The 16,254-nt window shown below is 39.7% G+C and overlaps 1 protein-coding gene across 1 annotated transcript in view; it reads right to left on the bottom strand.

The window, feature by feature from the left end:
* Positions 1-324: 324 nt before the first annotated feature.
* Positions 325-16,254, bottom strand: part of PIK3C3 (phosphatidylinositol 3-kinase catalytic subunit type 3) — an 80,265-nt gene continuing 64,335 nt past the window's right edge. The window contains exons 24-25 of the mRNA XM_026865619.1: positions 7,302-7,427; positions 325-1,098 (exon numbers count right to left, since the gene is read on the bottom strand). Coding sequence (XP_026721420.1) covers positions 1,084-1,098; positions 7,302-7,427 — 141 coding nt within the window. The 3' untranslated portion in view covers positions 325-1,083. The remainder of the gene's footprint in view (positions 1,099-7,301; positions 7,428-16,254) is intronic.

Here is a 16,254-nt window from a genome sequence, read left to right as displayed (position 1 = left end):
ACATTCAGATTTAAATCAGTCCCTCTTATCTTTATAATTGGGAGGAATTTCTTCCTTACTTAAATTGTTAAAAAAAAATACAGGAGCACTCTTTGAAGAGATCCACACATTTATGAAGAGCTAATTACATTGTTGATCATTCAAAACAGATTCATTCTGAACTCAACATGTGGCACCAAAGTAATTTCATGAGTGGCCTTATTCCTGCATCAAGTGAACTGAGAAGTGAAAATCCTTGCAAAAAGCCAAGTTATGAACGTAATCCTCTAGTATGCCATGTCTCAGCAGGTAAGATTAAAAAGACAAAACAGAACACCTCAAGACTGCAACAACAAAGAGTTTATTAGAGTCAAGAATATATAATCACTGTACAGAAAACATTCAGAATTAAAGTGTGAAATACTGAACTGCTTACTGTGCATTCCAGCGGCTGAGCCTGTTAGTGATGATTAACTGGCTGCCTACAGCTAGCTAAATTATCAGAGTTTAAAAACATTTTTCTAAGCAGGGAAGAACTGATTGTCCTTTTTAATTGATAACATTGCCCAAGGTGAGAATAAAAGATCATACGAATTACATTTAAAACAAGGAATAAAGTTGATGGGAAGGTAAGAGGAGATTGCCATAGTTTTGGTTTTTGTGCACCTAAAAACTGCAGCCTCACTGCTGTAACTTTGTACATACTCATGTTCAGCACACCAAGGAGTTCTATTTTTACATTTAAAAAACTATTAACAAGTACAAGAATTTACCATCAAACCCACTTCTTCCAGTTATCTTTGGCTTGAGAGGAAGTTGCTTACTTCAACCTTTAAGGATCAAATGTTTTCATTGGAAAGAAGTGTTATAGCATCTGGGGCTCCAAGAATGGTATAAAAAACCATTCCCCTTTAAAAAATGGTTGATTTTACATCTTCAGTGAACAGAGGGTCAAAATGCTTCTCCACCTCCTGAGCTCTCAATTCTCCATGCTACCAAACCTGCAGCTTTTGACTTCCAAAACTGTCTCGTGAAGTCCACAGGGGCTTGAGAAAGTATCATTCTTGAGCATTTACTTGTTTCCACCACAGGCAGGCAAAAGGCTTATTTTCTCCAATACTAAAAGAAAGCAAAACACACATAGCACAACATTTACTCAACTTGGTTTACTCTCAAAGAACAGAAGTTATGCATAAATCAAACCCTGTTTAAAAACATGTTGAAATGCCTCGAGGCAGGTGTTTTTCACAACCCTCCAGGAGAACAAACAGCATGGAAACCAACTCTATCTGCCCCTTGACATAAGCTTTCATCCAGTCTACATAATTCTGCTGGCAGATGTTCCTTATTTTATTCTGGTATCCAACAGGAGGAAAAGAGAAGCACTATCCTGAGCAAAAGGAACCACAGCTAGATTCTGGGATGCAGCACTGGGACCACAGCCTGGAAATATTCTAAAGCCACTTAACATTTAGAGCTTAAATTGAGTTTGCTCCTAAGCAGAGAATGGCCAAGCATTAGCACAATTAATAAAACCCCAAACTGTACAGCTACATTTTAGGTGGGATACCCCTCATCCCCCAAGCTTTCACTTTTTGAATCTCTGGTTAACATCCCTTCAACTGGAGATTGTTTCTTTCCTCTGCAGAAATAACTAATGATGATAAAATGAAAACGACTCTCCAGGGAGAAATGGTTACTTCATTAGTATCAACTAAAATTAGTATGCACTTTTTCCTCCTCTTGAGCACTACTGTACAATGCCACTAACTTATTCTAAATGTTATTTACTTTTAAGACAACAGTTTTCTGACAACCATTAAAAAGGAGACAAGTACTACATAAAAAGGTCTGTAAAATATGCGATAATTAGATACATTAGAAACAATACTAAAGGCTTCCTAACACAGGTCTGAGTTGAACTTAATTTCCAATATTGTTACAAAAGAACAATACCAAGCTGATGCCAAAATATCTAGATTGTACAAGAGCTTCACATACAAACAGAATGCTGATACACAATGGTTACTACAATAACCAACCTTATTAAAAAGCTCTTAACTGCTGCAGTAGACAGCACAGATTCCTTGTAGGCCTATTTTGGAGGCAGTAAGAAAATAAATATCAAAACAAAAAAAATGTTGAAGGGCATTTCAAATGAAAAATTGTGTGGCATTAGGCCAAAATCCACTGCTTAAGCTTGTGTCATGATACCTGTGTAGTGTTTTTTTCTTTTTTTTTTTTTTTTGACCACTTGTATTACTGTTAAGAGCAAGGCCATTAACAATTCAGTGCAGCATTATGCACAACAAATTCAAAGCTTCAACTGGCCATTGTGTAAGATGATCCCTTTTACAGCAAATTCAATGATGCATTAATTGTTCATTTGTTCAACGATTTAAAGACTGGGAAGACTCCAGCTGCAAATTCTTAAGACTGCCTCAAACAAAAAGGAGACACAATGATTTTGACTAATGGAAGTACTAAATATCACGAAAGTGTCCTATATCACTTGTAATAGAAAGAGAATAGACATTAATTACATTTATTTTTGATGGATTTTTTGGTAAGTTTTTAAAAACTTTTATAAACAGAACTCAGATTCTTAAGACGTGTGAACTGCTGATTAATGTGTTACTACTCTTTCTGTATCCTCCTCACACTTACAAGCAGCCAGTACTCTTGCAGGGGGAAGCCTGCAAGCGTGTTTGCAGAACATGAATGAAGGCAATAATCTGAATTCCAAAACTAGCAGAAGAATCCTGCATAACATGGAACAAAGAGATGCCTTAAGCACTTACAAAGCAACACACTATTGCTTTAACTTCAGGCACTCGATCCCAAAAGTAGAATGGAAAGCTAAAAACACATAGGTAGCAAACTCTGCAGCAGTGCATGAGGAGAGTTCAGGGCCTCAGGAAAAAGAACCCAAAAATCTCCATGCTGGAACTCAGCTGGAGAGGTATAAAAACCCCAAAAGGAGACAACTGGATAAGGCCAGCGTTAGTGGCTGTCACATCTGCTTATTTGGTATTCAAAATGCAGCACAGGCTGTGAGCTTGCTTTTTAACTCCCCAAAATATGAATGGAAGATGCTATTGGTGCCTGTTGCTTAGAACATCATTCCTGGGAGCTAGAGGCCTGGGGTTCAAATTCTTGGGAACTTCTAAATATTCTGAACAAATCTGTCCTGTGATTTTAAAAGCAGCTGTAAGTGCTGGAAAAAGGTCAAGCAACAAGTCTGAATGGAAAAGAAAAGGTCACATAAATCAAACCTGTGAACTCTGACTTACAAATACAGCTTCACAAATGCAGTAACAATTATCTGTGAGAGTCAGGCAGTTATCTAAACCCAATGAAGTAAAAAGACGTATCGTTTAAAAAGTGACTGTCAGTATGTGATTAAAAGAAAGGTTTATACATGTATTGGAAAGACTTAAAATTTTAATCTTGAATCTTTGTAATGGCTTTTTTTTTTTGAACCCCAAGTTAGATGCTAGGAATTTTTCACTCCACCTTATGAAATTACTGTTCTCCATCCTATGATAACAGTAATCCATAATAAATGACAAAAAAATTAGCAACATTCTCATGTAATTACACTCCATTTTTTTTGTATCATATAAAGGACCACCTTTATTTAACCTGCAGACGAAAATGACATTTTTGATTCTGACCCTGCAGAATAGTGCTATTCGTCAAAATAAAATTTAAGATTGCATATTTGGAAGATCTTTAGCAAAATAGGCAGCCATTAAATAGTTCTCCTCAGTTTATATCAGGATTTGATCAGTCTTCTTAAGAAAGAATAAATAAAAAACCTGGGATAATGACTGGCTTTTCAGATCAGTTTCATTTTTCCTCTCAATTCCATTTCTTGTCATTGAGTCTAATACTTAAGGCAAACAGTGTAATATCTTAAATCTCTGATAAACACAGACTACATCAGATGGTTTTAGGGAAAAAAAAAACAAACAGTGTAAATTCAAAGAAGAAATGCTTTTGTGAACACAGTTTTATTCAACATGAGGATTAAAACATTTTATTTTCTTACTGTGGCTTGTAATAAGACAGCACACGTACGTGTGGTTAAACATTTAATTCTCTGTACTAGAGCAAGGGTAGATTTTAACAATAAAAATAGTGGAGACAATAATTTATTGACATTCAGACCAGTAGTAATAATCAGATAACACGTGAGAGTGGATGGGGCCTCTGGAGATCCACTTACTCCAAGCACCATGCTCAAGCAGGGTCAAACACAACAGGCTGATCAGGACGTTGTGCTGCTGGATTTTATGTATCTCTACAGAAGACTCCACCACCTTGCTGGGAAACTTGTCCCAGTGTTTTATTACCCCCACAGTAAAAAAAAAAGTTCTTTATATTTAGATGAAGTTTCCTGTCTTTCCATTTGTGCCCCTTGTCTCTTGTTCTGTCACTGGGCACTGCTGAAATGAGTCTGGCTCCACCTTTTTTATTCCCTTTCATCAGGTATTTATATGCACCACTAAGATGCCCCTGGGCCTTCTCTTCTCCAGGCTGAAGAGTCCCAGGTCTCTCAGCCTCTCCTTGTATGACAGAGAGGTGCTTCAAGCACTTGACCATCTCCATTGCTCCAGCATGTCCATGTCTCTTCTGTACTGGGGAGCCCAAAAAGGGCATGGCACTCTAGATGACTAGCCAGTCATGTAGCACTGATAGAGGGAATGATCTCCTCTCTCCACCTGCCAGCAACACTCCGGCTAATGTGGTCAAGGAAGTTGGTGTCCTTCTTTGCCACAAGACCATACTGCTGCACAGAATCATAGAGTGGTTTGGGATGGAAGGGACTTTTAAAGGTCATTTAGTCCAACTCCCTGCCATGAGCCAGGGACATCTTCACTAGACCAGGTTTCTCAGAGCCCCGTCCAACCTGGCCTGGAATGTCTCCAGGGATGGGGCACCTACCACCTCTCTGGTCAACCTGTGCTGGTGTTTCACCACCCTCACTGTAAATAATTTCTTCCTTATATCTAGTCTAAATCTACCCTCTTCTACTTTAAAACCATTACCCCTCATCCTATCCCTACACCCGCTTATCAAGAGTCCTTTCCCATCTTTCCTGAAAGGCTGCTATAAGGTCTCCTCAGAGACTCATCCAGGCTGAACAACATCACCTCTCTCAGCCTTTCTTCACAGCAGAGACGTTCCATCCCTCTGACAACTTTTGTGGCCCTCCTCTGGACCTGCTCCAATAGTTCCATGCCTTTCCTGAACTGAAGAGTCCAGAGCTAGTCACAACACTACATGTGGAGTCTCCTAAGAGCAGAGTAGAGGGGGAGAATCCCCTCCCTTGATCTGCTGGCCACACTTCTCTTGATGCAGCCCAGGACATGGTTGACTTTCTGGGCTGCAAGTGCACATTGCTGGCTCATGTCCATCTTTTCACCCAGCAGTACCTCCACATCCTTCTCCACAGGGCTTTCTCTCAATCCCTTCATCCCCCAGCCTGTATTGATACCCATGGTTGCCCCAATCCAGGTGTAAGACTTCACACTTGGCCTTCTTGAATACCATGAGGTTGCCATGAGCACACTTCTCAAGCTTGTCCAGGTCCCTCTGGATGGCATCCCATCCCTCAGGTGTGTCAACCATACCATTCAGCTCGGTGTCACCGCCAAGCTTGCAGAACTTGCACTCAATCCCACTGTGTCATTGATGAAGATATTAAGAGTACTGGTCCCAATATGAGCCCCTGAGGGACACCACTAATCACTGACCTATATCCAGACATCGAGCTGTCGACCACTACTAGTGGTCAGCATTCTGTGCAACTTGTCCACCAGAACCTTCAGAGCTTTCTCTGAAAAGGTGCTTCCCACCTCATCACCCGACCCCTTGCCCATGCTTGTGAAAGGTTTATTCCACATCAGGCGCAGTACTTGGCACTTCCCTTGAGCTAACTCGATAAGGTTCCTGTGTGGTCATTTCTCCAGCCTGTCAAGCTCCCTGTGCATGGCAGAACATGCTTCTGGTGTATCAGCTACTCCTCACAGTTTTGTATTGTCTGCACACTTGCTGAAATTGCTCTTCATGCCATCATCCAGGTCACTAATGACAATGTTGAACAATTCTGGCCTCCATGTCAATCCCTGACATATACCACTAGTGACTGGCCTCCAGACGGAGTTTGTGCCACTGCTCACAACCTTCTAATCCCAGCACGCCAGCCAGTTGCCAATCTACATCAGTATCCAGTTCTCTATAATTTGCTCTGGTTTGTTTATGAGGATATTATGGAAGACAGGGGCAAAGTCAAGGTAAAGAATATCTAATAGCTCTCACTGGGTTCACCAAGCTAGGCACTTTATCTTAAGCTGCTATCAAGCTGGTCAGGCATGATTACCCTTTTGTAAATCCATGCTGAGTACTCCTATCACCTTGAATCTATTCTTCAGATCTGCAGGTAGCATAGAAGCCATCCCTCCTAATACCAGAAGTTTCAAGGTTCCAGCTGTCACTATCCTGTGAGTCACTATTTCCCAAGTTAATGAGCCCAACACATTCCTGCTCCTCCTTCAGTGCAGCTGAAGGTTCAGGCTCTTCTGTCTCCAAGGTCTTGGGGAAGACCTGGTTGATCTCCTTGTCAGCCCTGATACTGTGTAGTTTCGTGACCTCTTCCCACAGCTCCTCTACCTGGTGATGCAGACATTCCCCCACTGCACACCTCATGCAAGCAAGGAGCCTGATTCCCACTGTCCCAGCTCCATATCAGAAAAGCTGCATTATCCCTCAGGATCTCCATCTGTGTTGAGGCCTCTGACACAGGGAACAGCTGTTCACATCGCTGCTGGGGACCATGTTCTGGGGTACAATGTCAGCACTGCAGAAGATGTGGATGATGTTATGAGCAGAGTTCCTGGCCCCTTCTGTGCAAGCTGCTGTGTCTGTTAATGAACAAAATAACTAGCTGGAATGCACAGTGAAGGAGGTCTAGCAAAGGTAGGGAAGAAAGGAAGTTTATTTTCACTTATTTACTTTGGAAATGAAAGCTAAGAAGTTCTGGATCCTTTCCTGAGAACTCCAGCTTTCCAATTTGCAGTTCCTACCCATGGTAAGACAATCAGTTACATCCCACTTAGCATGTTTCCTAAGGTGCTTCAAAAATTTCTTGTAGGATCACTAAGAGCTTGCTCTCAGTCCTGGCAGCAAGGAAATACTTTTAACTTACTGGAAAGTGAACTAAACCATCATAAACAACGATGTTAAGCCTTAAACTTACCACTCAAACCCTCTCACCTCACTCAGCTTTTACAGAAACCACCAAGAAGAAATCTCACCTGTGCAAACTTGTGTATCTGCTCCACCACAGCTGCAAAGAGGGCATGGACACTTTCATCAATTAGACTCTGCATGTAATGAACAGCTTCTTCATCAGATAGGTCCAAACGGAACTTGTCCTGAACCTGGAATGGGGGCAGAGATGACAAAAATTAATTCAATTAAACAGTTAAAACATACACTTTTCTATCTGAAGTATATAGCAGCAGACATAATGATTTCAGTTATGAAAGTTTAGTAGAGAATCTCTTTTACTTCTTAGTTACAGCAGAATATCAGAAATTCTCAATGTTATGTAAAATGCCTATTTTTAACCGTTTTATAAAAAAAGAGTATTTAGAAGAGCTAGAAACAGTCCCCTACACTTCAACACCCCAACTAGTAATTTCAAAGCTTGAGAGAGAAACCACAAGAAAATGTACCTGGACATAAGAATTTAAACAGAACTAAAATGCTACGAGAAAAAGAGAAAATACTCAACTAAGTATTATTCAGCTAAACAAGAATTACATGACTTGAGAAAATACACACAACTTTGCCTGCTAAATACAAAGTTGGAAGAGTCTGGATAATCCTAAGCATTTTTGAAAGTACTTAACACTTCCTTATTCTAAACTTATTTTCAGATAACACTCTCAGAAACTGTAAGGCAATTAAGTAAAGTATACAGAATCAGATGGAGGGGAGAGAAAATCAACCCTGCCAAAACTGACCTTTATATAGCAGGTGAGAATTTCATTAACTTTCGATTCTATCCACCATCCATGAACAGTTGGTTGGAGACACTGCTACCCCGACAGTGGTTTTTCTTTTGACAGCTACATATTTTAACTGCTGTACCAATAACAGATTTTTCTTAGTAATTGCAATTTGTACATGAAGTAAAAGCTGAATGCACTATAATTAAGAATAGAGCAACACCTATATTTTCCTATTTCAGCCTTGGCAAAGCCTTGACCTATGAATATTTACAAAGGTGCACTGCATGCTTTCTGTGAATTCCAAGTAATTGCACGGCTATTGTTCATGGCTGGTCCAGATGGCAATATCTCACAAGCGCCATTACCACAGACAATCCTTAGGTAATACTCAAAAAATCCTCTGTGTAGAATTGGCAAGAGCTTAAGCAGATCTTTAGGGGAAAAAAAAAGTCTGCTTTAGAGAAGCCAAATAAGTTTTGCAGACATGCCTTACCCCTCACAACATTTCTGAGAGGCAGATGCATAAATAAGCCTTTTGGATAAGCTGGCCTTGGCCCACTGATCCAGACTGTTCAGATTCCCCGGTAGAGCCTTCCTACCTTCAAAGCAGGCCAACACTTCCACCCGACTTGGTGTCACCTGCAAACTGACTGAGGGTGCATTCCTTGCCCAGATCACTGATAAAGACTTTAAGAAGAACTGGCCCCAATACTGACCACTGTGGAACACGACTTGTGACCAGCCACCAACTGGACTTTACTCCATTCACCACCACTCTTTGGTTATCCAGCCATCTTTTTTACTCAAGTGAAAATACAATCATCCAAGCCACAAGCTGCTAGTTTCTCAAGGAAAATGGTGTGGGAAACAATGCAAAACGCTTTACTGAAATCTAAGGTAGCCAATATCCACAGCCTCTCTTTCCTTCATTCACTAAGTGGGTCACCTTGTCACAGGAGATGAGGTTAGTCAAGCAGGACCTGCCTTTCACAAACCCGTCCTGACTGGGCCTGACCCCCTGGTTGTCCTGTACGTGCTGCATGACGGCACTCAAGATGACTTGCTCCATAATCTTCCCTGGCACTGAAGTCAGACTGGCAGACCTGTAGCTCCCCCGATCTCCTTCCAGCCCTTCCTGTACATCAGTCAACTGGGATCTCCCCAATCAGCCAGGACTGCTGACAAATAAGTGGCTCAGTGAGCGCTTTCACCACCTCCCTCAGTACCCTTGGGTGAATCCCATCCGGCCCCATAGACCTGTGTGTGTCTAAGTGGTGTAGCAGGTTGCTATTTCCCCTTGGATTATGCGGGCTTTGTTCTGCTCTCCATACCTGTCTTCCAGCTCAGGGGGCTGGGTACCAAGAGAACAACTGGTCTTACTATTAAAGACTCTGGCAAAGAAAGCATCAAGTAAGTAGCTCAGACTTCTCATCCTTTGTCACTGTTTCTCCCCTGTGTCCAATGAAGGATGGTGATTCTCCTTTTGTTGCTAATGTATTTACAGAAATTTTTTTTTGTCTTTTACAGCAGTAGTCAGATTAAGTTCTAGTTGGGCTTTGCCCTCCTAATTTTTATCCCTGCATAATCTCATAACATCTTTGCAGGACTGCTGAGTTGCCTGCTCCTTCTTCCAAAGGTCATAAACTCCTTTTTTTTCCCCCGAGTTCCAGCCAAAGCTCTCTGCTCAGCCAGGTCAGTCTTCTTCCCCAGTGTTTTGGCACACAGGGATGGCCTGCTCCTGCACCTTTAAGACTTCCTTCTTGAAGAACTTCCAGCCTTCCTGGACTCCTTTGCCTTTCAGGCCTGCCTTCCAAGGGACTCTGTCAACCAGGCTCCTAAACATGACAAAGTCTGACCTGTGAAACTCCAAGGTTGAAATTCTGCTGACCGCCCATCGTTATTTCTCCAAGAATGGAGAAAACTATCATTTTGTGATTGCCTCCAACCACCACATCACCTACAAGTCCTTCTCTCTCTGCAAAAACAGGCCCAGTGGGGCATCTTCCCTTGTTGGCTCACTCACCAGTTATGTCTGGAAGCTACCCTCCAGGAACCTCCTAGGCTATTTCATCTCTGCCGTATTGGATTTCCTGCAGATATCTGGTAAATTGAATGGTAAATCCTCCATGACAACAGGGGATAGTGATTGTACGCCTTCTCCCAGTTGCTTATAAAATTTTTTTGTTTGCCTCTTCATCCTGGTTGGGTGGTCTGTAACAGACTCCCACAAGGATATCTAAGTTGTTGGCCTTTTCCCTGATTCATACCCATACACACTCAAACCTATCATCATCATCACTGAGCTCTCGAAATCATTGAAGTCTAGATAGTCAAATCATTCCCTAATGTACAGGGCTACCCCATCACCTCTCCTTCCTTGCCTTTCCCTTCTGAAGATTTTACAGCCAGATATCACAACACTCCAGCGGTGTGAGTCAGCCCACCATGTTTCTGTGATGGCAACTATGCCATACTTTTCCTGCTGCACAAGAGCTTCCAGCTCCTCCTGTCTGTTGTCCGTGCTGTGTGCATCAATCAGTGCAGATAAACTTCAGCTAGGCTATTGATCCCGACACCTTTTTTGGGGGAGAGGTCCTAATTCCTACGTGACCATTCCGACGCACTTCCATGGTTTCTAACACATCGATAACCCTCATGTCTTTGCTGACACAAGGATCTCCATCCCCCACCTCCAGAGACTGCAGACCAAAGAACCACGCTAGCATGTCATCCCTCAAACATTCACGTGCTGCCCCCAGGCTTATCTCTAGAGACTAGTTTTATCACTTTCCCCTTTCAAACCTAGTTTAAACCTCTTTCAGTGGGCCTACATCCTAGAGTTCTCTAATCAATTAAACCTCCAAAGTTTAAAACTACTAGTCACCTTGCAAAGTAGTGCTGATCACAATATGGAAATTACCCAGGAAATTCACATTACTTCCAGAAAATTAATTGCTGCCATTTAATTAAATGCTTTATTCTCCTAAAGATAAATTTTAAGTGATGGAAGTTCTTGTGGAGACCATCAAATTAATCTACTTCAGTCTCTTGTATAATGAGCTAAGTAAAGTGCTATCAAACAATTTTTGCATCAAACATGTAACCTGTAGTTTATCTGTGAGAATCCATTTTACAGAGCCTTTACAATGAGACAGAATGCTTTACATCCTAGGCAAATTGTTTCAATGATTAATTGTCCTATTTAATAATTGCAACTTATTTCCTATCTGAATGTCCAATTTTCATCTCAAATAGTTGAGCTCATTAAAACTTTTTACATTAAAGAACTGTCCATCAGAAATCTCTCTGACGTAGGCAAATATCAAATGATGTAAGTTGCTTCTTAACCTTCTCCTTAATATGACTAAGGAGACTGACGGTAAGACAGAATCAAATCTTTCCTGAACATTTTCCACGCTTCCCCCTTTTTTAAGCATTGACAAAAATGTGAGGCAAATTACTTCAACAATGTTTTTAATAAGGTTGCATATGTGAGATGATACTACCTTCTCTTCCTGTTCTGTATTGTTTCTATGCACCAAGAATACCACATATACAACCAGCCCCTTTAAGACAGCAAACTACTCTGAGATAGTACTACTTTTCAAAGGCAATGTATTCCAAAATAAACGCCCTGCAGGGCTACAATAACAAGCATAAATGAACATTCTAAGTATGGAAACATAACACTGCCTCACTCAAACTGTTAAAATTCTGTTGCTGAGATGTTTGAAGCATAAATTGAGTATTTCCTCAACTTCCCCTCGGAAAGGGGATCTTTCATATTGATCAATATGAAAGAACAGATTAAGGCAAAAAAGTTCAAACTCTCATGGAAGCAAGAGAGATTTAGAAGATATTTCAGGCTAATACCATGGAATTTTTATCTTCGTAACAAACTTGATGAGAAGGAAGTTTATTATCTCCCACAGACATATTAGAAGCTTGACAGCAAATGAAGCACACAAAATCTTACTGAATTTAATGGACTAATTACATGCTTGCAATTATGCAGAAGCTTAATACCTCCTGAAATTAGAGCATAGACTTCTACCAGATCTATTTTCATGCTCACAGAAAAGGTGATGTAATGAGAATTGATCAAAACGGCTAACAGCAGTTTGAAAAAAAAAAAAAAAAATTCACCAAAATGCTCTTTTTACCCAACTCTAGTAATCAAGCACTTCAGCAACCTTCTAATTTGTTTATAGAATGACTTCTCAGAAAGTTTTGCAGTTAGTAATATTAAGGTGCCACTTCATTCTATGGAATTTGGGGTGGTTCAAATTCTGATGAGCTCTAAAGTTATCTCATTCTACACACTTAAGAAAAATGGCCACCATGAGGGCATCAAAAAGGTCCCACCTGAATTATTTTCTTAAGAGTTCTCACTTTGGCATTTAAGTGAATTGTTCTAGTTTAGTAATTAGCATTTGTCAAAGAGAAAAGAAATACCCTTGATGAATCTGATCAAACTTTTGCTTTGTTTCCAGAAAGGAATGTTTTAAACCCCTCACTGCATACACACATTGATTTTAAACATCAGGTCTCAACAAAATTTAAACATTTATAGACTAAAAGGTTGGATAAACAATTAGAGAGCCCATGAAGATACTGACATTAAACTTTAAAGATTTCAAGGTTTCAAGTTGTCCACTTTCTGCGCAGTGGATAGTTTAGTAATAAAGCACAGAAGAACAGCACTGCAGTTATCTGAATCTGCATCACTAGAAAATTTATTATACTTCAGTTAAATGTGAAGTGTCCTGTAAGAAAGCTACTGTCAGTTATCATGATAGAGCTTTTATTTTTTAAAACACAAAGAAAATAAAAATTAAAAGGGGAAGAGGCCAGATACCATGATGTACATTTCAGAAGAAAACATGTGAGGGTGTGGGCAAGGGGAGAAGCATTTAAGTATTAAATACTTGGAGCTGAACTGATAAGAATAGAAAAAAGCTGATCATCACTTACTGCAGAATCACACAGAGGATGGGAACTTAGCAAGGTAAGAAGGCAAAAAATGAAGAAAAATGACAGTAAACCCACCAAGAAAAAATATCTGTACCAAACTTATCCTATCTAAAATTACCAGTTTATCAACTATAGTTGAAACAAACTCAAGAAGACTACAAGAGGAGGAGATGGATCCTTCATTTTTTATGCAAAGAAATAACTTATGTAACTTATACAGCACTTTGAAAACTGATGTTATACAACATTTTTAATATGGCCTAAAGTTGCATTTACACATTTTATTTATAATCAAATCACAGTTTGCAGATACATTATTATGCTTTCTAGAATAGGTTAACCTTAAGAAGCTGTGGCTGCCCCCTCCCTGGAAGGGTTCAAGGCCAGGCTGGATGGGGCTTTGGGCAACCTGGGCTGGTGGAAGGTGGCCCTGCTCATGGCAGGGGGGTTGGAACTGGATCTGTAAGGCCCCTTCCAACCCAAACCATTCTGTGATTAAGGTGCTAAGACACAGAAGTTTGAGGGTGAAACAACAAAAACGATCATCAGTTTTGACTATACTTTGCTGAAAAAAACCCCAACCAATCAACCCCACCAAAACCGAAAAATAACCCCCAGACACAAACATCCTGTGAGACCCCCAGTCAAAATTAGAATTAACTACTTCTTCTCCTCCTCTACTTGCCAAAACCAAACAAAACACTTCCACCCAAAATCAAGTGGTCACTTTATCCATCTACTGTAAAAACCTCGAGGATCCTATGATGACACAGTCTGATCAGAGCAAAGACTAAATAGAATCCCACATCTTAAATTCTGGGGTTGGTAAAGGAAGTCCCATACCACAAGTACTATGGGGAAGTAGAATATCATGATAGATAAAGACTGCAGTACAGATTAAAATATTTAATGAAAAAAAAATTATATTTCCCACAAAAAAAAAACAACGCCAACCCCCCACCCCCAACCCCCCAACCCAAAAAGTCTTTTTAATGATACGAAATTTCAAACCCTATGAGGATCATGTATATTTACATCTGATGTGACATTTCACTAGAAAAAGCTAAGTCATAAAGTTAACTGAGAGGGAAAGAGCATAACATCTACCAGAATAATGGGTATTGTTAACTGTTGGTAAACTCAAACTTTATTTTTGCTTGGAGTATCTTCAAGGAGAACTAAAAAGACTATATTTTGAAAATGCTATCAAATATATGAAGATGATTTCAGAGTAAAGTCCCAGTCAAGCCCACAGAACAGTGTACTATATAAAAATCAGGATGGCAATAAAGAGCAGATAAAATGCTCAACAAAACCTTAATCATCATATTAAAAACTGCAGTTAAAGGTCTGAGATAATGGCAGGCCTGTGTCTTCACTTAGTTGAATTAAGTTTCAAATTTGCCCTTTTCTGGTATTTTGTATTTTTGGAAGCATGATAGGCATTGGCTTGACAGATTGTATGCAAACCCAGTTGAGAACAGCACTACTACTGGTAAGTGCACTGCACTGCAAATTTCCAAGAGTTTCACTTAGGTATTTTGCTCTTTAACCACAAGACTGCCCTTTCCCTCTCACCAAACAGCAGAATTGTATGGATTTTTTTTTTTTTTTGGTTGGTGTCCTCAAGTTTGACCAGCATAGGTCAGTTAGCCTTGTATTAAACTCAGAATTTTTTCTTTTTCACTAGCAAGTATCTTCTCACTGTTAAAACTTTACCTAAAATGGATCAGGTATTTAAGGCTCAAGATTAAGACAAACTGTGGAAATTCTTCAGAATATTTTATAAACTTCAGGGCAGTATCCAAATCCCCACTTCATGAACATTTGTAGCTATGTTTTTCCTAAGTACTGAAGAAGGTAGTAATGCATTTGGAGGTAACATATCACACATACATATGAGAACACTTTTTCATTCCTATTTTCAGACAAATTGCAAGTCAGCCATTCTGAAGAATGGTGGCTGCTCTAGTATTTATTCTTTCAGCAATATTAAGCAGCACTGCTTGTCTTTCCTATTACTACTAGCTACATAATTTTATCACTCAAATATGGGATTGCTCATTGCAAAGTCAGCTGCTTAAATTTAAGAGAAACTCAAGTGTCCTTTTTCATTGGGTCATAATATAAATTGGATGTAAATATCCTGACTACTATTAAAACCTCACCCAAAAAAGAAAACAACATTTAGTGATATTTTAATGATAATTTCTACTCTTTTGCCTTTCAATTGTTACCAACAGTCAGCACCCAACATTCATTCAGCAGAAACTGGCATTAAATGTTTGGTTTAACCCTTATCACATTTCATCTTCAGCAAAAGACTTTCTTGCTTTCCCTGTTGCAGGCACTCCAAACAACTCACAGCACAAAGTATCTGGATGCTGTATTTGCATGAACAATTTAATTTGAAAGTATTCCAAAAATAGCTTTTGTTTTGAAGGCTTTGATTTGAGCAAACAGCAGTTTCTAAACAAGCCTGTGTAGGCTTCTCTCTCTCTTTTTTTTTTTTTTTTTTTTTTTAAGCAGAAGCCAGTAAAGATCATAGTGAACCTCTAAATTGAGCTTCCATGAAAATCTGCTGTTGCAGTACACTAAGATGATACTGTTCCAGCTCACAATTTCATCATATTGGCCCAAAACTTTTAATCACATAGACAGCATAATAGAAAGCAACAGAGGTATGTTCTCATACCTGGTTCCTATGTTGTGATGTCTATTCCATTTTTTAGTTTGAAATGAATTAATATACATGGAAAATCAACAGCCTAGAAATAGAAAATCTGGGTGTGCAGCCGCAGTGTCACTACCCAAGCAGACAGAAAGATGAACTTCTGCCTAAGCAAAATAAGCTCCATGTCACTTTCACAAAGAATAAACCCCAGAGCAGCAGGCAAATATAAATCCTGAAACAAACAGACCTTAACCAAGCAAAACTGAGTTTATTTCTTCTACAAAAGTAAATTTCCCCTTGGCAATAGTAAATTTCGAAAACGTTTCCAAGCTCCACCTTTTAACAAATACTCCCATTTTCAGTCAGGTGAAAAGGGACAGATATCCACTACCTAAAAAGACATGTCAAGCACCAAATTAGAAGACCTTTCTGTTTTACTAATTTGTCAACTCAACTCTCAATTATCCATTGACTCACTCCTGTGGAGGAGAGAGGAGGGGGAGAGAGCACAGGGAGTTTTACTACAATCAAGATGAAGAAACTGTCAAGATTAGCTCAGGCTTAGAAACAAGCTAGATCAGAAGCTCCTTCTGTACCTCAAGT

This window comes from Athene cunicularia, assembly GCF_003259725.1.
Source record: "Athene cunicularia isolate RWA chromosome Z unlocalized genomic scaffold, athCun1 chrZ_part1, whole genome shotgun sequence".
Classification (NCBI taxonomy): Eukaryota; Metazoa; Chordata; class Aves; order Strigiformes; family Strigidae; genus Athene; species Athene cunicularia.
This window is presented reverse-complemented; position numbering and strand designations above follow the sequence as displayed.